The 27,474-nt window shown below is 39.9% G+C and overlaps 1 protein-coding gene across 7 annotated transcripts in view; it reads left to right on the plus strand.

Moving 5' to 3' along the window:
- The first annotated feature begins 3,618 nt into the window (after positions 1-3,618).
- nfic (nuclear factor I/C) overlaps positions 3,619-27,474 on the plus strand; it is a 335,473-nt gene continuing 311,617 nt past the window's right edge. For 5 of the 7 annotated variants that reach the window (XM_060932488.1, XM_060932490.1, XM_060932494.1 and 2 more), the window contains exon 1: positions 8,205-8,624. In XM_060932488.1, coding sequence (XP_060788471.1) covers positions 8,595-8,624 — 30 coding nt within the window. In that variant the 5' untranslated portion in view covers positions 8,205-8,594. Of the gene's footprint in view, positions 3,702-4,122; positions 4,252-8,204; positions 8,625-27,474 lie in introns of those variants that run through there. The other 2 variants (XM_060932489.1, XM_060932491.1) reach the window with 2 other exon arrangements.

Here is a 27,474-nt window from a genome sequence, read left to right on the forward strand (position 1 = left end):
AGGGTTAAGAGGGTTAGTTGTAGGGTTCAGGTTAGAGTGAGGTTGGGGTTAGGGTTAGGTATTCAGTTGTGATAGTTAAGATCAGGGTCAGGGGCTGGGAATGTACAGTATTATATCAATGAGAGTCCCCATAAAGGTAGAAGTACAAGAATATGTATGTGTGTGTGTGGGGGGGGGGGGGGGGGGCACATAAGGAAATTTATATATTTTTTAAAAAATTAAAATAAATAAACTTGCAACTTGTATATTAATAAAATAAAATATTAAGAGTGCCAAATGTTTTCCTTTTGTTTCCACATTTTAGGAGGTTATGATACAGATTTAGTTGTACACATAGCATTCATTATCTGCAATTAAAAAAAGTGTGTGTGTATATATATATATATAAAATATCAACTGAAGGTCCTTACAAGGGTAGTAAGACAAATGTGTGTGTGTGTGTGTGTGTGTGTGTGTGTGTGTGTGTGTGTGTGTGTGTGTGTGTGTGTGTGTGAATACGTCAACGAACGTACTCATTTACTCATTTCTCGCTGACTAATATGAGTCTCAGTAAATCATTTTCAGATTCATACAACAAATAAATCAGTATGCAAAAAATGGCGCTTAAATATTTGACTGAAATATTTATCTCTGTGAATATTTACAGTACCAGCCCAAAGTTTGGACACCCCTTCTAGTTCAGTGTTTTTTATTTTTATTTTTATTAATTAAAAGTCATGTCTTCGTGTCTTAGAGTAATGATGGATGTCGTTTCTCTTTACTTAGTTGTTTGGTTCTTGATATAATACTCTATGGATTATTACAGTTGTGGTGTTGAATAGGGCCATTTAATTATTTGTATATTTATTATTTACTATTTATTGTTTGATGATGTCAAACACATTAAGAAGGCAAGAAACTCATCCACTAATTAACTTTTGACGAGGCCACACCTGTTAATTGAACAGCGTTCCAGGTGACGACCACATGAAGCTGATTAAGATAATAATAATAATAATAATAATAATAATAATAATAATAATAAAACAGTGTTCAAAGCATCATCAAGGTAAACGCTGGCTACTTTGAAGAATCTAAAATATCAAACATTGTATTTTTTTTACACTTTTTTGTTTACTACATAATTCTGTGTATGTTCCTTGATACTTTTGATGCCTTCAGTAAAATAGTCACAATACAGAAAAACCTACGAATGAGTAGAGTATGGGGTGTATAAACTTTAGACTGGTAGTGTATGTATTTAATTATATATTTTACATGGCTGTGCTTTTATATAAACATTTGTTTGTTTGTTTTGTTTGATTGAGAAAGGACAATAAGGTTCATAAAAATGAGGAAAACACTCAACCGGGCCTCAATAGATTATAAAACTTATTGCACTTTAGTCAAAAAACTTCACTTTTAATTTATTTTAGAACATTTACGTTATTTATTTTCACCAAGGGTGCCAATATTTATGCCACTAACTCTATCTATCTATCTATCTATCTATCTATCTATCTATCTATCTATCTATCTATCTATCATAATGAATACCCGATGTGAATTATCCATATAATGAGTGAAGCCATAGGAGATTTTATTAAATATAATTAATATTTCAGAGAGTCTGAAATAAAAAGCTCGAGTCTCAGATTTGTAGTGAACTCCAGGCCTCCTGGACCCTCATTCGGTTCCCTAATTTTGCAATTTATAGACACAACACCCACGTGTTCACTTAAATCACTGGCTGTTGGTGAGCTAAATGCCCCCTCTATCAAAAATAAATAAATAAACAAACAAATAAATAAATTGTGGCTAATATCAATAGGCCTACTTTTCTGCAAAAACACAAATCCAGTGCGACTCATTAGGGTCCCTAAGTTTGCACTTTATAGGTACAAACCCAAATGATCCCTTAAATCACTGGGGGTTTGTCATATGAGCTGAAGAGCCAGTGTCAGAAATAAATGTCAGTGTCAGTGCGAATGTTTCTTTCTTTCTTTCTTTCTTTCTTTGACAAAAAAAATCCAATTCACTTCTATTTGCTGACACCATGTTAAGTGCAGCAGTGTTATAAATTTGTTGCTATTCATTTCCTGGAAGAAAAAAGTGCAAAACAGTGAAACTGCTTAGTCAAACCTGGAGAAGTTGGAGGAGAGAGAGAGAGAGAGAGAGAGAGAGAGAGAGAGAGATTTTAATGCATAAATGTTTCAAAACTCAGATCGATATTGCCAAGCAGATTTAAAATGCATGAGGAGTTTACAGCTGAAGAGAAGAACAGCCTGATTGTGTTTCTTAATAATAATAATTTTAATAATAATAATAATAATAATAATAATAATAATAATAATAATGATTTGGGTGAAGTTTGCTTCATAAAATGACACAATAAGGAAAAGGACATTACACAAAATGTCAGAAATTAATTCCTAACCACATTAATAAAATCAGCTGAAACTTATAGAGCTGGATTTGACTCATTAGAGCCACAGAAGATCACTGGATTCACTTCTGAGTTAAAAAAAAAAATCTGAAGCAATTTACTTATAATTTATACTTTAAACCCTATACTACCTGTTTACTTCTAGGCCCAATGAGTAACAAAACCTGAGCATCAGAGATTTCCTTGAGAGCTTATTTCTCTCCGTGGCTCAAGAGAATGAAACTGGAAAGCGGGTCAACAATAAAGTTCGTAAAAATGTGAACATGACTGCTGCATGCTTGTAAACTGTCTTTCTATATTTATATGCAGCATAAAATCCTTTTATTGCTCGACGACTGAATGGGAGAAAATATCAAAGAAAGAAAGAAGCAAACAAATAACCAGGATAATTTTAGTATCTCCTCCTTTCAGAAAGAAAGAAAGAAAGAAAGAAAGAAGGTGCAGCTTTTAAAAACTGGTGAATTGAAGCCAAATTGTCTTTTTTTAGTCAGCTAGTGTTTAAGAATAGTTATGTCCAGCAACAACAACAATAATAATAAGAGTGAATAATTATGGAGTTATGACATGAAAAGGGTTAATGATTCATACCTTCACACCAAGACAAGAGTGTAAACTGATATTGAGTAACTAAAAATAGACAAAAGGGGGAAAAAAGGACTCCTGTGTGTGTGTGTGTGTGTGTGTGTGTGTGTGTGTGTCTTTTGAAAGCTTAAAAGTTGACAAGCCTGTAAGTATGGTTGGCTAAATTCTCTCTCTCTCTCTCTGCTCTCTCTCACACACACACGCACACACACACACACAGAACACGTGGTGGAAAGTCAGTGGGAGGTGCTGCTTTGGGTTAAATTCCTGCATGTGGGATTAATGAATTAATTAGTGCTAATGACAGGTGTGTGTGTGTGTGTGTTAGTTAAGGGGTTACTTTGCAGCCATCAGGTTAAAATCAGCTGCTTGTGTCCTTTTGGATTCATCCTCGATTTTATGCTTCAATAGTCTCAAATAACCTGCTGTTAACTGTGCAATCAAGCATAGAGCATGCACGAGCCCTCTCGTGTACACATACACACACACACACACACACACACACCACCTCCGACGCATTTCATTTCATCAATTCCTTCTTCTCTGCGGCTGTTAGTGTTGCGCCGCCGTGTGCGTCATAAAAACAACAACAACAACAACAACAACAACAAGTCTAGAAGAGAAGAGAAGAGAAGAGAAGACGTGATGTGGTGCTGATCATCCAAAAGCCATGAAACAGGAGCTTGGAGTGTGTGTGAGTGAAAAATACAGCAGGCTAAAGAGACAGACAGACAGACAGACAGAGAGACAGACAGACAGACAGACAGAGAGAGACAGAGAGAGCTACAAATCCGGCCCAGATGCAGCTGAAAGTCCGCGCGCGCTCCATTTGACTCGAAACTACAAATAACAACAAAAATAAATAACAACAGCTCCTCAGTGTGCACCGGAGACGGGTTTGCGTTCGATCCCAAGACCGTCCGAGCCTGAGGACTGAGGATTTAACCCTCTCTCTCTCTCTCTCTCTCTAACACACACACACACACACACATGGATCTGGAGGAATAAGGTGATCAAATAAATAGGCGGAATAAAAGAAATCGAACCCCCCCACCTTCACCCCCCCCCCACCCACCCGCCCCGGACAACATGCGCGCGCAGTGAAGGACCGAGCGCGCGCGCAGCACCGCACCGCACCGCGCCGCACCGCGCGACACCGCAGCGCTGCGAAAAAAAAGCCTCCGAGAGCAGAGAGACAACTTTCTATCCCGGTCTGGCTGCTGCTCAGTCTCACTCCGAACATGGTACGTCAAAAAATCCAATCCCTTTCTTTCATTTGTCCGTTTTTTCCCCCCTTTCTCATGTCCTTCTGCCCTGCGCACGAGCCCGAGGTGTCCCGGTCCCGGGTCCCGTGCTGTCCTTCCCTTCATCAGAAAGTCAAACCGACTTCACAGCAAGAAGAAGAAAGACAGAAAGAAAGGCAGAAGTGGTGTGGCGCGTTTCGGTTTTCTCTCCGCTTCCTCTCTTTCTGCTTTTTCACTACGGGGCTTTTTTTTTTTTTTAATCTCCTTCCTGGTCCTGAGCCAAGCGTTCAGCTTTAGTGGGAAACGTGTGTTTGTGCCATCAGACGCCCAGACTTGGATATTTTTTTTCCCCTTTTATCCACATGCACTTAAAGTTATTAGTTCTGTACCAGGGGGTTTCGAACCTGCAGGTAGTAGGCTCTCTCTCTCTCTCTCTCTCTCTGGGTGTGTGTGTGTGTGTGTTGTGCATGCACATATGCATACACATATGCCTACATACACACACATATATATAAACACACGCAAGGCAATGTCAAGTTCAAATCCGACGTTTGTGCTCAGTAGGAAAAATGGCCGCGGTCGAATCCCAGAGCTCACCGGGGTGAAGTTGAAGCCGCATGCCGGCGGAGGCGCTCCGTGTCTGGGAGGAATCTCAGCCCGAGCCCCGGAGCTCCGTGCGGCTCTGCGGCGCCTTTCAAGCTGCACTGCGCTACTTTGTTTCTTTCTTTCTTCCTTTCTTTCTTTTTCACGCATGTTCCGCCGATATCAGATAATAAACAGCCGAACCCCCCCCCCCCCCACCCCCCACGGCGTGTCCATAAAACTGAAAGTGCACCTAATAAGGCCGTGTTTAGGACTCGAACACACAGGGCCAGATGTATGTCAGGGCCAGATGTCAATAAAAACACTTTCACTCACTCACTCACTCACTCACTCATGAGCCGGTTAGAGGTTCGAGTTTTTAGCTTCAAGTCACACTTCGACACACACACACACACACACACACACACGCGCACACAGAGTCGTTTTAATATGACTCCACTTTCACTGTGAGCTGAATGAGTTCAGTGCTGAATAATTTTACAACACCATCATGCTCGAGGTGCACACTTTCAAGTTCACAACAGCCCTTATTTTATTAGATCTGAGATCAGCCTCTGAAAGGACATTTTCGGTTTCTATCCAGGAAGTGTGCGTGTGTGCATGCGTGTGTGTGTCTTCCTCTTCCCTTCTGCTTATAATATTATAATACACTTTTATTATTACCTGTTTAATACAATTATTATTACTACTGTTATTATTACTTTTTAAATTAAGCCATGAAACTTTTCTAAAATGTTTCAAAAAGTAGCCGAAGATCCTGTTAACATTAATAAAGTTCACTGTAATGCACTTTTTTTATATTTTATATAGCAACAAATTCTATTACACTGAATGGTTTATTGTGTGTCTAGAGACATCTATGACGTCATGAACTTCAAGTTCTCTGGTTGTAGATGTAGCATGGTTAACTCATCACCAGTGTTTCAGGAAAATAAAGAAAGGAGAAAGTAGACACCCCCCCCCCCCAAAAAAAAAAAAAAAAAAGCCTAATAACGACTTAAACTTTGTGGCGTGTGTGTGTGTGTGTGTGTGTGTGTACTGTACAAGTTTTCACAGTGTGCAAAAGTAGTCTTGAATATTTCAGTTCTGAATATTTTAATTTCCTTGTAAAATTACAAAAAAAAAACCAAACTTCAACCTTATTGTTGACTCTGTTCACAAAAAAGAAAGGAAAAAAAAAGCCAGATCAGGAATATTAACTTTTTTTTTTGACAACTGTTTAGATTATAGAGCTGAAATAAGTTTTTTAAAAATTGTGATTTTTTTTAGAAAGGTCTAAAAAAAAAAAAAAAATCGAGCCCTAAAATTTTCTATAACAACTGCACTTTTAGTCCAGAGCAACCTTTAAAGATGTTATGCTTTAACTTTAAAACTAAACTCAAATAATTGAGCATTCAAAAAGATAAATCCAACAACAACCTACACAGATTAGAATTTGAGCCAAAAAAGAAATCATATCAAGATAAAAAGTGTGCAGTGAGCTCACCGCAGTGTGTATCGTGCACAAACAAGTCATCGTACGCTTCAGATGTTGACTACTATTGCATTTAGGATTCTTTTAGGAACTTGTCAAGTTTCAAGAGCCGTCACAAGAACGTTTCTGAGCTGGTGGAACTGGTGGCGAACACGTTGTTTGATGGTTATATGGAGAACCTGTAAGGGTTTCCTCCAGACGGAGAAGCGAAACATCCTAAAGTATTCTATATTCGACTTTCTTTCAAGGTTAATCATCATCATCATCATCATCATTTGGATTGTCTCACCACTCTGTTGTAGGGTTCTACCTCGAACCTGTAAAGGTTTCCTCAGAAGGAGAACTCAAGAACCTATAAGTCTTCTGCAGTTTCTTTTTTCCAAAGTCATCACTTGGATTTTCTCAGTGATGGAACCTAAACACTCTGCTGCAGTGTTCTACAAAGAACCTTTAAGAGTCTTGCTGTTGTACGGCTCTACATAGGACATGTAAGGGTTTTCTCTGATGGACAACTGAACAATTATGAAGTGTTGTGCATTTGACATTTTTCCGCAGTTCATCATCATCAAAATCATTCCGATTGTCTGATCAGCAGAACCTGAACAGTGTGACACTCTGTGCATACAGGAACCTTTCAGGATTCCCCCCTGCTGTCAGGCTCTATGTCGAACTCTTAAGGGTTTTCCCAGAAGGACAACCAAAGGGGCCCTTATTCTTTCTGCGTTTGACATTTTTTCCAATGTTGATAATCATCATCATTTGGATTGTCTCACCAGCGGAACCCAAACACTGCTGTAGGGTTCTGCGAACAACCAGAAGGGTTTCCCTAAGAAGGATAACTGAAGATCCCTTATGAGTTCTGCATTTTTCCAGGTTCCACCAGTGAGACATTTAAGAAGAACTTCTTTTAAAGGATCTTTGAAGAACCTTCCTGAAAGCTCTAATGTAGTTTTGTGGTGCGTCGTTAATGGGCGAGCGCACGGGCGCTGCAGGGGACGCAGTGTGGACACGGTGTTACAGTTACAGTGATTCCAGATCCGGGGTTCAGCTGGGGGACACACAGCACACCAGAGGGGGGCTTAGAGTGAGAGAGACAGACAGAGAGAGTGAGACAGTGAGTGTGTGTGTGTGTGTGTGTGTGTGTGAGAGAGAGAGAGAGAAAAGAGATAGATAGATAGACAGACAGACAGAAAGAGAGACAGAGAGAGTGAGACAGTGAGAAAGACAAAAGAGACAGACAGAGTGAGACAGACAGACAGAGAGAGTGAGACAGTGAGAGAGAGACAGACAGACAGAGAGCGCAAGAGTGAGAGACAGATAGAGAGATAGAAAGACAGAGAGAGTGAGAGAGACAGGCAGAGAGAGACAGACAGAGAGAGAGAGAGAGAGAGAGGCTCACAGAGAAAGACAGAGTGAGACAGATATATACAGAGAGAGAGTGACAGAGAGAGAGCGACAGACAGAGATATAGAGAAACAGAGACAGAGAGAGAGACAGACAGACAAAGAGACAGAGAGTGACAGAGAGACAGAGAAAGAGTGAGAGAGACAGACAGACAGAGTGAGATATATATATATATATATATAGAGAGAGAGAGAGAGAGACAGACAGAGAGAGTGAGTGAGAGAGACAGACAGACACAGACACACACAGAGAGAGAGAGAGAGAGAGTTCCTGCTTCTTTAAGTTCTGCGCGCTTTGTTTAATGGGATGGGCCATTTTCATAACGTCATTTCATTCCTCCCTCTTTTTTCATTTCTTCTTCTTTGATTCTTTCTTTCTCCCTCTCCCTCCCTCCCTCCCTCTCTCTCTCTCTCTCTCTCTCTCTCTCTCCCTCCCTCCCGCGCCCTCCTCCCCCGTTTCCTAAAGTGCACGAGCTCGCCCGAGCCTCCACGTTTTCGGATCTTCTTTAGCGGCGCAAATCGCGTGTGCGGCTCCTGTGTGCTTTTTCTTTCCTTTTCTCTCTCTCTCTCTCTACCTCCCTCTTCCTCTCTCTCTCTCTCCCTCTCCCTCTGTTCCTCCGCGAGCTTTCCAAACTTGGGCTGCTTGCAGCGGGAGAGAGGAGAGGAGACCGGAGCAGCAGAGCAGCAGAGCGGCGGCGGCGATGGTGGACGCGCTGCTGCTGCTGCTGCTGCTGAAGAAGGAGAAGAAGGTGATGAAGATGATGATGAAGAAGAAGATGATGATGATGATGATTAACTGTGAAACCCCGCTCATCTGACTGCGCTTTTCTCCACTCGGGCTCGCGTTGCTCCGCTTTTTCACCATGATGTATTCTCCTCTGTGTCTGACTCAGGTAAAGAAAAGAAAAGAAAAGAAAGAAAGAAAAGAAAAGAAAAGAAAAGGCCTCGTGCGCTTTGTGGGCGAAGTGAGTTAATATTTGGATGGAAGTTTAGAAGGGAAGGGTGGGAAAAGTAAAAAGAAAGAAAGGAAAAAAGTCACAGTGTAATTCCCCCCCCCAAATTATTATTATTATTATTATTATTATTATTATTATTATTATTGATGATGATAAACCTTTACAGAGTGATTTTTGTGCTGCTTTTTAACTCACTATCCAAACCCCTCTCCTCTAAACTGACCGAGTCTTCACCCTGGTACTCATAGCAGGATAAAAATAAAATGCACAAAGTTGTGATCATGCAAACTTGGCCCTTTGAGCGCTCTTTAATTTTTGTGCTTTATTTTTTTTTTTTCTCATCATGGAAAATATTTCAGGATATTTTTGTGAATATGAGCAGCGTCGTTGCGGTTCTGTCCATTTGCTGAACGTTTGTATATTTGTTCTGAAAATTGTTCTGAACTTGACATTCAGGATGAACGGAAAAAAAAAGGTGCTTATCAAATCCTTATTTTTAATCCGTGCATAAACCCGTGTGTTTATTCACTCACGTGTGTGTTTGTAGGTTTATTAAGGAAAAGTTTTAGATAATGCAGGGTTTTGTTTTTCCAGATTGCCTCGGTGTCGCTTATGAATATTTTTCCTAAACTGACAGATATTTCTTGCATGAAATGAGAAAGTGAAGCGCTTTCTGCTTTAAAACTAACCGTTAAAATGCGAGGACGCACTTTAACTTAACACCAAGATGTGTATAATCGTGTCATATAGTATCACGGAGGATTTATTATATTTATTATATATAATAGATCGTGTATACTGTATGCATTGTGAATTCTTGTTGTGGTGTTGTGTCTGAGTGTCACTGTTTCGGTTTCAGTTGTCCAAAGTGCACGACTCTGACGTTGAGAGTTTTGGAGATGGAAAGGAAATCCAAGTCTTGATTTGTCCAACTGGCCTGGTTTTTCTTTTTTTTTCCCCCACCCCTCTGTCCGTCCTGAAAGTTGAGCTCAGAAGTGACTTAATGCAGGAGATTTCACTCATTTCCAGGAAAGTGCTGTTTGAATAACGCTGACGTCTCTCCTCCTGGCCTGTCGTTTAGTTTCATTGTTGTTTTTACTTTGCTTGGAATCCACTTTTTTAAAAAAAATTTTTTATTTTTAACAAAATGTTGACCTGGAACGTGCCAGACTCAGGTCTGATTGTGCAGACGGTACATTAAGGACGTGATCAGATATTGAGAATAAACAGAGCTCCTTTCAGGTGTTTTTTTTTTTTTTAATTATTATTATTTTTTAAATTTATTTTTTTAATTTTCAGGTCCTTTGCCAAGCAGATTTGCAGCCGAACTGAATTGTGCTGTAGTGTGTATCCAGATGTATTAATACACTAACAGGTTTTAAACAAGGCCATAATTCAACACTACTGTTCACTTTTCATGCGTAAAGCTAATCGTTATTATTATTATTATTATTATTATTATTATTATTATTAAACAATTCTACAGGTTTCAGCTATAAAATAACGTCAGTCATGTGGTACACGTTCAACCGTTTTCCACTGTGTCACTTGCTCAGATTTATGCTTCCTGTCCTACTTCTTTATAGCCGTATTTGTCTGTTAGACAGTTGCTTCAGTGTGCATATACTTTTGGTACTAAACAGTACCTTTCCTTGTTGCTGATGTCATACCAGGAACGTTTCAGACCTTTCTTGTGTGCATGTGCTCTTCAAAGTGCCTCAGATGAGTTGATGAAGTTATCTTATACTGTTCAGGTGAAAGATACAGACACACAGGCCTACTGAAGTTATGAATGATGTTCTGGTCCTGGTGCCAGCTCAGCAACAGGGGGGAAAAAAAAGTACCTCTTGGTACCTGAGAGTGCAACGGAACATTTAAGGCGACTTTATAACACGGTTGTTAGAAATAAGGAGTGAAATGTAAATGAAGTATATTAATATAGCACAGGAAAGAAAACACGGTGAGTTACAGAATAGTGGACGGTATTTCCTTATCATAATGGTGTGTGTGTGTGTGTGTGTGTGTATAGTCATTGTGCTGTGTGAAGCTGGGAGCTGTTGCTTGGCTTCGTGTGTATTTACTGTGTGTGGAGGAGAATCCTGACGTGACCCTGTTACAGAAACTCAGCAGGCAGAGAGAGAGAGAGAGAGAGAGAGCTTTGTGTGTGTGTGTGTGTGTGTGTGTGTGTGTGTGTGTGTGTGTGTGTCAGACTCCAGCACAGTCCTGCTGCCAACCTGCAAGACAGCAGCCGTGATCCTGAGCAGAGATACACACACACACACACACACACACACACTCACACACTCGCTTACTTGCTCGCTCGCTCTCATGCAGCCGTTTGTGAAAGTGCTCCGACACACAGCAATAATTTTTTCCAACCAAAAAAAAATTTTAATAAATTTATTTTTTTATTCTTTCAGATGTGCTTTATGAAAGTAAACGATCATAAATCCAATTTTAACTCTTGATAGAGCATTTTTATTATTTATAAACGACAGACAATCTTACAAAAAAACCCTAAACCTAAAACATAACTTATAAAATATCTAGTAAATTTTTGCATCATGATCCTTTAAAAAGAAATGAAATGAACAGTGCAAGTTGCATTCTTAAAGAGACAGGAGCACATTTTCAGACTCATTGACTTAAAAAACTTAAAAAAACCCACCCAAATTGTTAATTTCACATCTGAAATAGTTTGTTTTATAAAATAATTTCATGACTGGACTAAAAAAAAAATCAAGAGTGAATAGAAAGAGAAAAAAACATTTATTGGTGTGTAAGAGACAAAATGAAGTTGTAATCTTTATAGCTTTGGTTTTAATATTTAATATTTTGATCCTAAAAGTATTTGTGTACTTGTGAGTTCTAGTGTAGGGTTAGTGTGCACTCTGCATTTGTATTATTTTACGCAGGAGACGGTTGTACGGTATCGTTAGACGTGACTGACTTGTCTGCGGCTAAATGTTTGACCAGGTGTTATGGTGGAACTTTCCTGAAATTAAAATATAAAATAAACATATGAATTAATAAAAATGTAAAAAGAAATATTCCTCTTATTTCGAGATAGAACCCTGTCTATAATACTACAACAACTACTACTACTACTACTACTACTACTACTACTACTACTAATAATAATAATAATAAAAATAATAATAGCAGCAGCAATCTGCGGGGTCCAAGCATATTTTGCAAGTAGTGTCTCCAGTCGCCAGTTCTTAATAATAATAATAATAATAATAATAATAATAATAATAATAATAGGCAGTAGTCCCTGGTTTGATCCCGAGCCTGGGTTCCTGCCTGCATGTTCTCCCACCCTGTGCCCGAAATCACTCCCTACTCACTATATACTGGACTATATAGTGAGTTCGTCATTTTGTAGTGCTGTCCGAATGTATAGTGAGAATTATCAAAGTATCCCACAATGCATCGTGAAAAGACAGTCACTAACCAAGCAATATATCCCATCATGCATTGCGGTCGCACTGAAAGAAAAAAAAAAGTGTGTTGGGGTGAACGACCGGAGGAAGAAACATATTATAAACGGACATTTGAGTACAATTAAAAATAGTAAGAGAATAGAAAAAAAGCTAAAATAGAATAAGACAGATAAAATACAAGAATAAAATTTAGAGTGCAGAGCGAGGGATTAATCAAAAGCCTCAAATTTGATTTAATAAAAGGCAGCGGCGAAGAAGAAAGAAAGTATTCAGCCTTGATTTAAAAGAACTGAAAGATGCAGGGACTTTGTATTTATTAATGTGGGAAATACGTGCCGCATAATATGGATTTATCGCAAACATACACACGTTTTTATTATTTTGAAAACCCACCTGGCGCGTTTTATTTGTGCGACAGTAATGACGTAAATAACGGCGTGACGGAGTAGTGTCCAAAAGCGTTTTTTTTTCTTCATTTTACCAATGTATAGTCCTCGATATAGAATTCCCTAGTAGGGAGTAGTGAATGAGTGAGTGATTTCGGACACAGGGCCAGTGTTTGTGTCGGTTCCCCCAAGGTTCTCCAGTTTCCTCTGGTTGCCATAAGTTTACTGGAGATGATAAGTTGCTCCTAGGTGTGACTCAGTGTATTAATGTGTGTGTGCTTGTGTGTGCCCTATGGCGGACTGGCATCTCATTCTCTCATTCCGGATGTATTCCTGCCTCATGCCCAGTATTCCCAGGACAGGAAAGGCTGCATAGCCATGCCAACCCTGACCAATAATAATAATAATAATAATAATAATAATACAGTGCTGGTGTTTTAACTCATAGTCACCTGGCTGTAAATTGTAAACCTGTTCAGCTGAACGTTGTAACAGTCTCACACACGGGTCCGGATCTGCACCGAATCCGCAGGTCAGATGGTTTTACTTTTACTGAGTAGTAGATCACTGAGTAATGGAATGAGCTCAAGGAAATGCTATGCTTCAGAAATCCACTTCGTTTTAAACACACTCCTGTTGAGTTTCTGATTTTTCTTTTTTTTCCCCTTTGGAACGAGGGTTCGTGCTGCAAGATTTAGCAACAGTACCACAATCAGATTCAGACGATCCCACGTTACTTTTCACCCTTTTCCTACTTTTTGCCCATTTGTTCTTTTTCTATTTTTTTCCCTTAACAAAGTGGCGCAAATCTAGATTCACATCCTGAAAAAAAATGCAAAATCTTTTAAAATTTAACATTTCCGCCCTAAAAAAGTATTTAAAGTGCTTCTTAAACACCTCGAGCTCTTGTGCATCGACTTGTACATCGACTTCCTGTTTGTTGTTCTGTAGTTACTGAATAATTCATATTTGTAGGAAGTTGAAACTTGAAGAATTTAGTCGAAGAAGCAGAATTTAACATCCAGTCAGCTGCATGTGCACATCGACACGGATAACTTTTTAATTGAAAGCAGGAGATTTGATGTTAAAAGTCTGTTTCCTTCTTTTCTTTGTTTAGCAGTGTATAAGCTCCATCCTGGGCATATGTAAAGAAACACTGTAGACCAAAAATGGCTTAAAAAATAAGCAATGAAATGAAATTAAACGTTTCAACATTAAAAAAAAATACCATAAACAGTAATCGGTAAGCCGAAATAAATCAGTATGACAAAGTCAGTATTTGGTGTGAGACAAAATTTCCTTTGCTTTAAAAAAAAATGGTAGTCAGAGGTCCAGTGAGTGCAGTTTTATGCGGAAATGATCTGTAGGTTTTACTGAGCATCTTCCAGAACCAGCCACAGTTCTTCTGGACGCTTTGACTGTCACACTCGCTTCTTCATTTTGCACCAAAACCCAGCAGCCTTCATTACGTTTTCTTTTTTCATCTGAAAAGTGCTCTCTTATGGAATATGCTGCTCAGATACGAACTTTTTCCCCCCCCGTAACATTTAATTTTGTGCTGGAAAAAAAACAACCACGAACTTTGGAACTCTAAAATGTTTTTGTAATGTCTTGACTCGATAATGTAGAAGTCATGAAATAGAAATCTATAGCAAAGTTTGTATTAAAAACAAAAAAAAAAGGTGCCAAGACTTTTGCACAGCACTATATATATATATATATATATATATATATATATATATATATATATATATATACTGTATGTGTGTGTGTGTGTGTGTGTTGTATGGTGATATGATATTATTGTCATATCGTCCAGTCCTACATGAGCTTTACCACGATTGCAGGACGAGATCATCGGTTTGGACGAACCCCTGTAAGAATTCACTGCAGCTTATTGTATCCTGCCCACATTTCTCATTGATTCATTTTGTTAGTGCTGTAATTATTCCCCGCAGGAGGAGAGGAGAGTGGAGGAGAGTGGAGGAGAGGAGTGAGCCAGCGGGCGCCGTTCTGGCCGCCGAAGCCAGGCCTATTTTAGCATCTGACAGATCTGACAGTGTGTCGATAACGCTCTGCTGGGGCTTGGACTTGTCATGTGCCTGGTTTTTAATGTTGCTTTTAAACATATTGCCTCGTTTTAAATTTGAAATAGTAGTTGGCTCGCACGCACGGGCCTGCTGCACAGCCATGACCTATTTATCCGTCTTTATTGGGATTCACTGAAGGTTCAGGAAATACAACTAAATACAGATTTGTCATACGATGATATTGTGCATTTCAGACCACACTAACTGCCTGAGGCACAACACAGTGCTGTAAATTCTCAAATCTGATTGGTCTTTCACATCACAGGTTATAGGAGAACTGAAGACATTTTTAAACTTGCTTTATTTCTTAATTAGTGTGTTATTCAATTACGTTTTCGGTTTTAGTAACCTTATATCGTGACTCGTATTGGCAACTAATTGCAATTAAATATTATACTTATCGGCCTGTTCGGTTTTTATCCGTGTTGAATTTAGTTCGTTCGGTCCACGGTAGGCGTCGCTTATCCGCGCGATCTTCACGAGACTTGTGTGAGACTTCGAAACGTCAAGTGTCAGCCAGGTGTCAGTGCCGCCATTTTGAAAACTGTTTTCCAAACAAAATATTGCACAAAAACGATTTAAATGACGATTACTGGCTACTTTTTTCAAACTTTCCTGATCGCTATCAAAACAAACAAAACTTCCGGCTTGATTACGTCAGCATTCGAAAGACGGCGCGCTCGTCTTTTGACAACGTCGGCAGATGTCGGTCACTTTGATCTCCGCTGTACGTTTTACTTCCGTCCTACGATGTCTCGCACAGGTCTCAACGAATCTCGTTTACGGCCATCGCTTTGACTTATGGACTGATATATTACAGAGCATATTTCAAACACTCAGAACTTCCTATAGCAGCGACAAAATTGCGATCAAAAATGCATTCCGATATTTAATAAAATGAGAAATAGAATTTTGATGATAAAACTTTGCCTTCAGTTCTCCTTTAAATCACTCCTTTTGGGTGAAATTAATTGCATTTAATCTAAACCTTAAAGGAACCTTAAAGTATTTAGTAGTGTGTTAAAGTTACCTTTAAGACCAGCTCTTAAATTTCGTAGTAAATTTAAGTACCTGTAGTGAACTTTTTAAATTAATTCAGTATACTCGTAACTTTGAGACCTTTTCTTGGTATTCTTAAAAGTAGTCGTGACTAAGTACATTTAAATGTTAAATTTACTAACGTTAACAAAGTGATATCTTAAACGTTGTTTTTTTTTAAACAGCATATCATTATCTTTAAGAAGTCATGGAAAGTCGCATAAAGTTATACTAAAAGAATTCTTAAAGTATACACTGAATGTGAGCATTTCGTAAACTTTTAGGAGACTTTAAGAATATCTTAAAGCGGTTAATTCGTTGAGTATGTGTTATTGTTTCCATAGTAACAACATAAACAGGGATTTGCACAGCGGACACCGAACAAGTAACGACTCACCTAATTCACGATTCGACTCGAATCGATTCACAATGTTTGGTCCACGATTCGATTTTCCTGTTATGTTTTTGAAAAAATATTCAGTGAAGAAAATGTTATTTCAACTTAAATTTTCCTTTTGTTAAATAAAAAAAACCCTTTTGTTTTATTTTCTTACAATAATAACTAACAATAATAATTTACCTACGTTTGTAACAGTTGGAGTAAAATATAATAGCCTGTTAACTAAAATGTTCCTTTTATTAATAATGACAAAATTAATCACAAATATTCCTTTTTTTATTAAACTTTTATGAACATTTGTACTCCCTCCATTTGCTTCTCTTTTTTTAATCTTTCAGCAGTCTGTAAGAAGAGAGCTCAGATTTCTTGTTAAATCTATTTGTACACGATCACACAGCAGCTCTTTCGCATTTTACTGTTTTTTTTTTTGTTTTTGCACCATTAGAGCTGTGTTACTTCCTCCTGCAGTGAAGTCACGTGCATTCCAGCTATTTTACATTATATAGCGCGCCCTCTGCTGTCTAAACAACGCAGTCGCAGCGAGGAAAAACTAAGATTACACAGATAATAATCACGATTCATTTCATTTTTTTAATTATTTCATCGATTTGAATCATCCTAAATTTGTATCGCAATTTACACGCCCGTTCAAAACGTATGTAATCATTGATCATGTAATCACGCTCGTTGTGGTTTCTCAGTAACTCTCAGGCTCGTGCAGGAACGGCTGCAGGAACATAAGTGATAAAAGAAGCTAACTTTTTTTTGGCGCACATTTTCCAAAATGTTAAACATGATTATTGACAGATAAAAAGAACGAGATGAAGTTGTTTAATAAATAATAAAATGCGAGTGTTTGGGGCGTGCTGTTAAAGGAAAAGAACTAACTCACCACCTTCAGTACACCACCGCTGTCGTTGATTATTTTCCTTCAACAGCACACAAGTTGTTGTTTTCTTAACTTACTTATACACTCATATATATCGCAGTGATGTCGTATTTCTAGATTTTGAAATTTTCTGTGGACTTTTACGTGTTCTGTAGAGCGATTGTGAATAGAATTATGGGATGTCCTTTTCTAAGAGGGAGGACCATTGTTTAAAAGATACGAGCTACGTAAATAACCAGTGGCAAATTTGTAGCAGGTTGCTGTTGGTGACCTCGGTGAAGTTCCATAGTGTGTGTGTGTGTGTGTGTGTGTGTGTGTGTGTGTGTGTGTGTGTGTGTGTGTGTGTGTAAAACGAGGCCCTGCTTTAATCAGTGCTGAAATGTCCCTGTTTGAAGTCTCTATAGCACAGCTCACACTCATGGGCTACTGTGTGTGTGTGTGTGTGTGTGGTTATGTGTGCGTATGTGTGTGAGTACTCTGTATGACCCACTTTTCCCTCCGTGGTGCAGTCATGGCAGCTCTAAAGTCCCATCAACACGTTAATTAAGCTATTTTGATCACTTCCCCAACTGAGCGTTAACCCAACTGTCATTCCTGCAAACTTTTTCTGGCAGATATTTATTTATGTGAGGACATTTTTTTAGTCCTAACTAGAGCACTGACTTTGAAGTTAACCCCGTTGGCTGCGGGACCGTCCCAGTTGGGCGAGAGAGACAGGACGCACCAGGGTACCACGAGTTATAAAAGCTCCAGCTGTTGGCATGAGGCGAGGACTCCATGTGTCCTGCGCTGCAGATGTCTGTGCTTGACGCTTGGCTTCATTTCATATCACAGCCAGGTTCCTCGGCAGGGAGCATGGTGAGCGGCACTAAATATTTACTTTACAGAGGCAGGTTTGGATTCCACCGAAGCGAACGGCTCGGCCAACAGGTTCAGAGCGACGGGGGAAAGCGAGCGCGATGGCGTTTTTGTTTGTTTCTTGTTTCTGAAAATCGCTCTCGGTTAAAGCCAGGATGTTGTGTAGATGTGTATGTTCAGACAGGGTAAGATTTCTGCGTGTCAGTTGAGTAATGTTGCCAGAGGATGTGTGCAGTAATTGTGATAGATTTGCCTGAGATAAGTGAAACAGTATCTTGATAAATCACAGCGATGGGCGTGTGTTTGCAATGTGCCCATGTTTATTATGCTAAAAATTCCATGCGTGCTACAGAGAAATGATCTGAACACAAACTGCTTGTTGTCGCTTAGTTGGTCACATGACCGTAACATGTACTGTATGTAGGCTGTATTTATACAATGAAATCAGTAATTTGCGTAAAATTTATTGTCTGCATTATTCTTAGTAGTGGTAGCGCAAATCGTTACTCTCACTCAGGATCTTTCTACTTTATTATTATTATTATTATTATTATTATTATTATCCTCATAACATTTTAGGACACTATTTCTCCCTCAGTTTTCAACCAATCATCACCAAATATATTTTTTCATTAAAAGTCAGGTCGTGTCTTAAAGTAATGACGGGTGAATACCTCTGGGCTGAATTACCTTGCTATGACTTTTGGTGCTGATCTGGATCACCAAACTAGAATGATCCATGAAAAATGAGCTTTTTTTCAATCAGTTATAACTCTGTCAATTTTCACGATTTTTTCAATCTTTTTTTTTTTTTTTTAATTTTATGTTATTTTTTAAATTCTGTTCAGGACGTCAGGGCGAAACTTTTCCTCACTAAGCGTCATATTATCTCTTACTGTTCCGGATCTACCGGTATAGGGTACGGTGACCAGACGTCCTGGTTTGTAAGAGCTAGCGGAAATTACCGTGACTTTAGTCATTATTATTGTTCTGTTTTTGAAACTTGGTTTCAACTTTGTTTCTAACAATAGAAAAATCACGCACGCTTCCTGACGTGCGCAAAATAGTTTCACTCAGGATACGGAGAATTTGGGATTCTTACTAGATTTTTAACTATATTTTAAAGGATATTGAAGCCTTTTTGGTACAGGAGGTTATGTTCTCATGTCCGTTTGTTTGTTTATTTGCAACGTAACTCAAAAAGTAGTGAACGGATTTCAAGTAAATTTGGAGGAAAGGTGAGCCATGGATCAAGGAACAATTGATTAGATTTCGATGCAAATCTGAATATGTATATGGATCCAGGATGTTTTCTTTTCCCAACGTCACTCAGAAAGTAGTAAACGGATTTGGATGAAATTTGGTGGACAGCTTTAGTGCTATCCGAGATTCAAGCGATGTGATTTTGACGTTGATAACACGTGGCTTGGTGGAGATATGCACTCTACTCCAACAAGTGCCCTTCTAGTTTTATAGAAGGTAATTCGTTGGTCATGGAGTAAAGAAATTACTGATTTAACAAATAATGTTAATTACATTACCCCCATCTCCACTATGTGTGTGTGTAAAACTAATTGCGTTCGAATAGGACTTTAGAAATTGCACAGTTTTCATTCCAGCCTCCAGGAGCAAACCTGATTCCACTCATTTAATCAATTGATCTTCAAACAGCCTTTAGTTGTGGCTCCCATTTGGCTGGAACGAACGAAAAGGCTCATCGTGCAGCCATTTTGTTTATTGTGGAAAACTTTAAAGACATTCTAAAAGATCTGCGTAAAGACCGGATCGGATCATGTAGTCATAACCGATCGGAGCTGAAAACTCGAGTTTGGAAGCAGGCATATTGGCATTTGTGTTATTTACAATTTTATTTTTATGTGTGGCTTCTCAGTTGTGGGTCTGTGTGAGAAGAAAATGCAGCTCTTCTTGGCAGCTGTGTTTTTTTTTTTGTGCTGGAAGACATCTCAGCCTGATTCGAACGTTGACCTGGAAGGCGATCAAGAGGAGCTCAGTGCTGGCGTGGCATGGCCCGGCATGCTGTTTATTTAAAAAAAAAGATCTTCTCTTCTCTAGTGCGTCTCTTAGCCAGCGCTGGACGCCCTCTCGCTGTTTGCTTATTCCCATGGCAACTTGGACCAGACCTGCTGGATCAGCTAACGGGTGTGAGACGCCTGCAGAATCTTTCCAAAATTTTGCAAATTGTTTGGCACCACATGTTCCAAGCTGCCCCAGATTTGTAATTGCTTCCTGACTCATTTTTATGCTTTTCCATTTTTCAGTCTTCGTCCAGTCGCTCGTTATGTCGCGTGTTGAATTCGCAACACCTCATTAGTACGTTTAATTTCCGATTTTGTAACAGACGTAAATGAGGAAGGTTCTTGGCGGCATGTCTGCTGGCTGCGGGAATTGGACTGCACCTACTGGATGGAATCCAGAAAAAATGTTTTAGGAACAATAGTGCACTTTCCCTCAACAATTAGCAGTCACTGTAGTTGGACTGGGATGGATATTTACCTGGAAATGTACCTTTAGAAAAGATTTAAGGTGAATAACTGGACCGTACAGTAAATACCTTTTAGAGTAAAGCTTGCACATTTCTGCGTCGAAGATGTACACTTAGGTGTGACAAAAATATGAAAATCTCTCATATCAATACTGAATACAAGATACATTTTATGTATATGATATTTACAATTGAGTGCAAAAGTTTGCATCCCCCTTAGTTTCTGAGTATGTTTATGTAAATTTATGCAAATGAAACTCTTAGATTGTAAAAATATCTCTGAGTATTGTGATTTGAATTCTTAGCTCATCTAGCCGACAGGTGATGAGTTTATGCTCTCATGTGTTGTCCGTCGTCCATCCGGGGTCGTCCGCATTTCACGGAAATCGCGTCTTCTTTCTCAATTCTTCACCGATTTTTATTCTTTCTGACAGGAAGGTCGGTCTGCCCAGGATGCATATACAGTAGCTTCTACCCAAATTTGCATAATTGCAATTCATAATGAAGATATGGAGTAATTAATCAATCCCTAACGAGCAGTTTCCACACAAATAGCTCCTTTTCCCTCAACTCTTCATTTCTTTGATTTTCATTCTTTCTGGCATGAAGGTAGGGGTACCTAGGGTGCATATAACTTCTACCCAGATTTGCTTCATTATAATTATTAATGAAGTTATGGACTAATTAAGCCTTAATGAGCAGTTCAAAAAGAAAAAAAAAGCTTCTTCTCGGTCAGTTCCTCGCTGTTTTGAATTCTTTCTGCCAAATAGGTCGGTATTCCTAGGGTGGATATCGCTTCTATATACAGTATAGCTTGTATATAGTGTATAGTTGCAACATTTATTGCGCAAGGCGGCCCACTTTAGATCGTTCCTTCTGGAGTGAGCTACGCCGTCACTGACGGTCTCGTTTTTCTTTCCGTACAAACATTTTACACTTAATTGTAGGTTTGCTAACAAAGAAAGGGATTTAACACATTTAACAAAGAAAATACAATAATTTCAACTTTTAATAGGTTTTATGTTCCTGAGTGTTTAGAAAAGTATTTATTTTTAGCGAAGCATATATATGTCTCATCTCATCTCATTATCTGTAGCCGCTTTATCCTGTTCTACAGGGTCGCAGGCAAGCTGGAGCCTATCCCAGCTGACTACGGGCGAAAGGCGGGGTACACCCTGGACAAGTCGCCAGGTCATCACAGGGCTGACACATAGACACAGACAACCATTCACACTCACATTCACACCTACGCTCAATTTAGAGTCACCAGTTAACCTAACCTGCATGTCTTTGGACTGTGGGGGAAACCGGAGCACCCGGAGGAAACCCACGCGGACACGGGGAGAACATGCAAACTCCGCACAGAAAGGCCCTCGCCGGCCACGGGGCTCGAACCCAGGACCTTCTTGCTGTGAGGCGACAGCGCTAACCACTACACCACCATGCCGCCCTATTCTTAATATGGTGGAGTTATTCTGTAAGGAGACGTTTATTTAGTATTTTTGGAAGGAGCCTCCAGTTTTGGGAAAGTCTTCAGGACACTACTAAGTTGTTTCGTGGATGTTCCATATATATATATATATATATATATATATATACACACACACACACACTCACCGGCCACTTTATTAGGAACCCCCATACGTCCACCTGCTGTTTTATTACACAGTTCTCTAATCAGCCAGTCTCTTGATTGAATTTAAAATCAGTTGTAAATCATTGGCTGAAATGATGGCGATCAAATCTGTGTTCCGTCACTTTGGGAATTCGAATCTGGATTTGGAGAAATGGACTACGCCACCAAAAATAAAACGAGTTTTGAAAAAAAAAAGACGACAAAAATTCAGATTTCGACATTTTCTGTCAATTCTGATTGATCCTTAATTCGTTACACACGTTTGTTATGCCGTATACACCGTAGGTCAGGCATGAAAACATTACATTTAAGCAACTTAACAGTACCGTCGTCCTTCCGTAGTTTCCTTCTTCTTTAGGTTTTGCACTGAAGCTTTGAGGCTGAAGTTGCTCACAGCTAATGGAAGCTTATGGCTACCAAAATGGGCCATATTTTCTCCAAAATGATTTGGCTTTCTGCAGTTCTCTAATCAGCTAAATCCCTTGATTGACAGCAGCACGATGCATCAAATCACGCAGATACAAATCAAGAGCTTCAGTTAATTAATGTTCGCAATGTTCAAACGTCAGAACGGGAAAAATTGTGATCTCAAAGTGTGACTTTCTGTCACTGTGGCGTGGGTGTTGGTTTGAGCCAGATGAACTGCTGGTTTGAGTATTTCAGAAACTGCTGAGTTTACACAGACAGAATGGTGTGAAAAAACAAAAAAACATCGAGTGAGTAAGCGACAGTTCTGTGGGTTGAAACAAACGCTTTGTTGATAAGAGAGAGTCAGAGGAAAATGGACAGATTGGACAGTTCGAGCTGCCAGGAAGGAAGGATATAGACCCCTTCGCAGTAAACGTCATTCATACGTAAGAGGAAATTGCGCGCGCAGCCTGGACCCAAAAAAGACTCAGCAACGGTAGAGACGAGAAGAAATATTTGGAAGAAATGCCTGGTTGTTGTGTTGTCGGGTGTCAGAATCGTAGCAGTGATGGGGTTAAAATGTTCAGAATTCCAGCAGGATCTCACCCATTCCAAAAAAATCGCCGACGTCTATGGCTACAAGCCATCAAACGTGTAGACTGGGATGAAAGCACTATCAAAAATGCGCGGGTTTGCAGCGCCCACTTCATCACAGGTAAGATCAGGCTATTTATTAAATCTTTCTTTTTTATTCTTTCTAGTCTTTGTTTACTGATGTAGCAAAATACTTTGGTAACGTTTGTCTGATTAGCTGGGTCATAGGTGGGGTTTACATTAGACCGTATCAGCGGATCATCAGATTAACGTTTTTAAAAACGATTAGCGTGCACACAGCAACGCCAATACACGGATACGCTAATCACATGACTAATTCGGCACGTAAGTTGAAATGTGTCAGTGTGGCTCATCGCTTCCTCCTCAGCGGCTGCGCTCCAAATCACTCCGCCCTGAACAGCGAGTGTCCTCTGGAGGGTGCGCACTCCGGCCCTGCGCAGCTCACAGAGCGCGCGAGTGTAGCGCACGAGCAGTGATTCGGGACTGAGCCGCTGTGCGCAAGTCACTTACCACTTGCAAGTGGAAGGATGGCAAGCCTAAAGACCATCATAACTACACAATGGGCAGTATTTGCATCAGTATTTGCAGTATTTTCATACTTTTATACTCTTTAATGAAAGGTGATACAAGGCGGAAGTCCGCACCGTTTTTCAGCAGTCGCGTCACATGACCAACGCCAGCGAATCAGGAAGGTGGATGTCACAGTGACGTTGTCCAATGACGACGCCAGCTAGAGCTCAGCACAGCGTATCCGCGTATTCTCAATGTTTACACAGCACCGGATCAGACACGATCTGGATTGAATACGTGGACCCTGGCGGATTCCCGTTTCCCGGCGTTTTAATGTAAACGGACAGTGCATCCGCGAAGAAAACGAGACAGATACGGTCTAATGTAAACTTGGCGATAGTTACAGAATGTAATGAATATTGTTAGCATGTTAACTTAGCTTTGCACGCAATTTTGTTTGTAGGAGAGCTCTCACTTGACTCAAGCAGTCCAGATTTTGTGCCATCATTATTTGCGTATGCCGAAAATCGCAATTTTAAAGCAAGGATGGAACGGTAAAATTGTGTGCCCTCACTCTAAATGCCAACTTACGTTGACTGCTCTAACCTAGCTCCCGCCCCGTTCAGTTTCATTTCTGCTCTCTGCCTCTCGCTTTTTACGCAGCTCTGATTTCTCTTAGCTGCACGCTTTACACTATCATTCCTTTCATGCCATTACCTCCTGCAAATTGCTGTTTAGTGTTGGGATTTGCTGTTGTAGCTAAAGCCACATTGCCATCACATCACTGGCATAATTTGATTAAAACAAAATGAATATGAATGTCCCATTGTTAATCAAGTTGTAGTCTCGCTGTAACCAGAATGTTGATGGCAGGCTACTTTTGTAAATAGTTTTTTTTTTTTTTTTCTGAGTTTGACATTTTTTGTAAATAGTATGACTGCTTTCAGGTATCAGAGGAAAATGCGGAGGGAACTTACTAACATCGTCCGTCCACTCTTTAATTAAATACGGATCCGGTAGGCGATGTCCACTTGTTAGAGTTAACTTATTCTCGATCTTGTAACGACGATTGTTTGGCATAATCTGACAGCTCATAATGCCGGGCTATGGGCAGCGCCATTGTTTCTGGGTCCAGGCTGCGCGCGCATCCTGGCAACGGTCGGTTTGTTTACAAACATGCGAAGGGGTCTATAGCAACTCAGATAATCACTCTTTACAACCGTGGTGAGCAGAAAAGCATCCCAGCATGCAACAGCAGAAGAACACACTGGGTTCCAGTCCTGCGAAGAACAGGAATCTTACAAGCAAGAACAAGTTCCTGTTAAAGTGGCCGATGAGTGTATATATGTGGATATTCTTTATATCCCTGCTTTAATCAGGTATGAGCTATTTTTAGTGCATTTTGAATTTTCCACACTCACTCACACACATACACAGATGGTCAGAGTTTAAGAGCTGCTTCAAAATGTCTGAGTCTCCTTCCTTCCTTCTCTTTCTCCGACTGGTTCCCTAATAGAGCTGCACACGAATGAGCGAATTAACGTTAATGCAAGGTTTGGTCTTTGCTAATAGTGAAGAACTGTAATTAAAGCTTTGTTAAGTCACTAAAAGCAAACATCATCTCCAGCTACAGACAACGTAGCACAGTAAATGCGTTTGCCAGCGAATCGTGGAAACTCCCGTCCATCGCGTTATGACTGTAGATTGAAGGTACTTTCCTGGAACGGCGGTTAATGATCGCAATCGCAATCACAATATACAACTGGATGCAAACATTTACATCCTCAAGGGGTTTAGGGGAGGGAAAAAAACATCTAGTGCTTTAATTTATTCAGTAAAGAGAAATAAATAAATAAAGTGTGTTATGATGTGTCCGGTAAGACGTAACGTAAATCAGAATCGATTAAAAAAAGATTTTAAGGGGGGAAAAAAAATCCGAATAAGACAGCGTACAGCATCTGATGTGTCGTGCCAGGTAACAGAATTGTCAACAAGAACACCATCGCGCTCGCTTTGGATTTATCAGCCGAGACGCGTTCACTCAGGTGGAATCCGAACCCGCTTTTGGAACATGTCTTGTGTTTTTAAACGTTTTATTCCTCTTATACTACAGCAATTTTGTACATTTTATCCGTTTAGAGTTCCATTTAATGTGGTGGAACGTCTACGAAACATGTTTCCTGTTCTGATTTACGTTAAAAGCGTGCCTCGTCAGCCTTTCTTGTTTTTTTTTTTTTTCCTTTTTCTTGATGTTAATAAGACAAAAACCCACAGCATGTTACTGAGAAACCAGAAACCACAAAATCCTCCATCCTGAAGACTTTCCTGCGTCATGAGACTTAAAGCTAAAGACGCATCACTGACGCTCCTCCTTCCAACAACGAAATGCGGTGGTTTTTGTTGCTTGAGAAATGATGACATATTAGAAGTAGCGCATTAAAGCTAGACGGCCTTTCGATTTCATAAAATCGGTGAAATTTAGTTCCCTCTGAAATTTGCTTGTTGTGATATATGTTTATTTTTGAAAGGGTAGTATCTCACTGGGCCGCGACAAATTGCAAACGTCATTCGCGAGAGAGTTTCAGAAGTGTCTTGAAACATTCGCGGGGCTTCTCAATTTCCTCGCACGAGTCGCAAAGTGTCGCTCTTTCGTCGCTGAAATTTTGAACGTGTTCAGAAAATTCGCCCGACAAAATTTCTCTCAAAATAGCCGCAAATGCGTCGCTGGTGTCGCAAAGCCGTCACGAACCCTTCTCAAGTCAGTTTCCGTGAGACAGGAAGTGCGAGTTGAGACAGGAAGTGCGAGCCAGTATCTCACTGGGCTGCGACAGCCTGCGACTAGTCGGAGACACAACAATTGTGGTAAAATATGCGAATATCAATTCAGTGTGATTCCGAGTGAAAATTGTCGCTAATTTGCATATTTTATCGCAATTGTTGTGTCTCCAACTCGCCGCAGGCTGTCGCAGCCCAGTGAGATACTGGCTTAATATCTCACAAAATATCAGGCCGTCCTGTTCTGTAGCTAGGAAGTTATTTAATATGACGGGATTAAAGCAAATAATGTGCATGACATCGCTCGCTTCGTGCAGTCAAGCAGACAGAGGAAGTCCGTGTGTGTGTGTACACATGCGCAGGTTTCCCTTTGAGCGTGCACTGACAGTTCCATCATTCCGTCACTAAACAAACAGCTGATCACACCGAGGTGCTCGCTGAGCGCCGATATTTATTAGTTTGGTCTTGCGTTTCCTTTCCTTCGTATATAACATAACGTCTTTTCTTCTCACTTTCTTTCCGTTACTGTAGTCGGTCTTTCGTGTTTCATTCGCACACTCACGTGATCCATTTTTCTCTCCTGTTTCAAATTTGCGCGAACGGGGAAAGCCCACCATGTGATGCATGATGTAGTATCTTGTATTGGGTCATGGTGAAGCAGGAAAAAATAGCGGAGAATTTAGAGCCACGTGGAGATAAATTCATTAATTGTTCTATTTAAAAAAAAATAAAATCGGGAGTCTGTGATTCAAATTCAGTCGGTTTCGGTCCACTAAAGAAAAATAATTGTGTGTCGGGGAAAATACTTTTTATGGTCTACACTTGAAAAATCTGAAAGGCGGTCTAGCTTCAATATGAACCTGTGGTGCTTTGATGCTGGAGCTACTATCAGTGGTGCTGTTATTGAAAAGCAATCAACGCCTTCATGACCAGTCAGAGTTGAGAATTCCAGAGCGCTGTTGTTCGTTGGATATTATTTATCATCATTCTTTTGAATAACATCCCGAAGTATTTTTTCTCTTGTTCTTTTCAAGCAGAGTGCCATGGAGTGATGAAGAATGTGTAGTGCGGATCTGCAGCAAGCAGAGTGTAGTGAATTATGTGACTCGGCCCGAGTCTTCCTCCTCCTTCTTCTCCTCCTCTGTGTGTGTGTGTGTGTGTGTGTGTGTGTGTGTGTGTGTGTGTGTGTGTGTGTATCTGGGCTGCAGCTGGCCCAGTGTGTGCTGTAATGGA

Source organism: Neoarius graeffei, chromosome 10 (genome assembly GCF_027579695.1).
Source record: "Neoarius graeffei isolate fNeoGra1 chromosome 10, fNeoGra1.pri, whole genome shotgun sequence".
Taxonomy (NCBI): domain Eukaryota; kingdom Metazoa; phylum Chordata; class Actinopteri; order Siluriformes; family Ariidae; genus Neoarius; species Neoarius graeffei.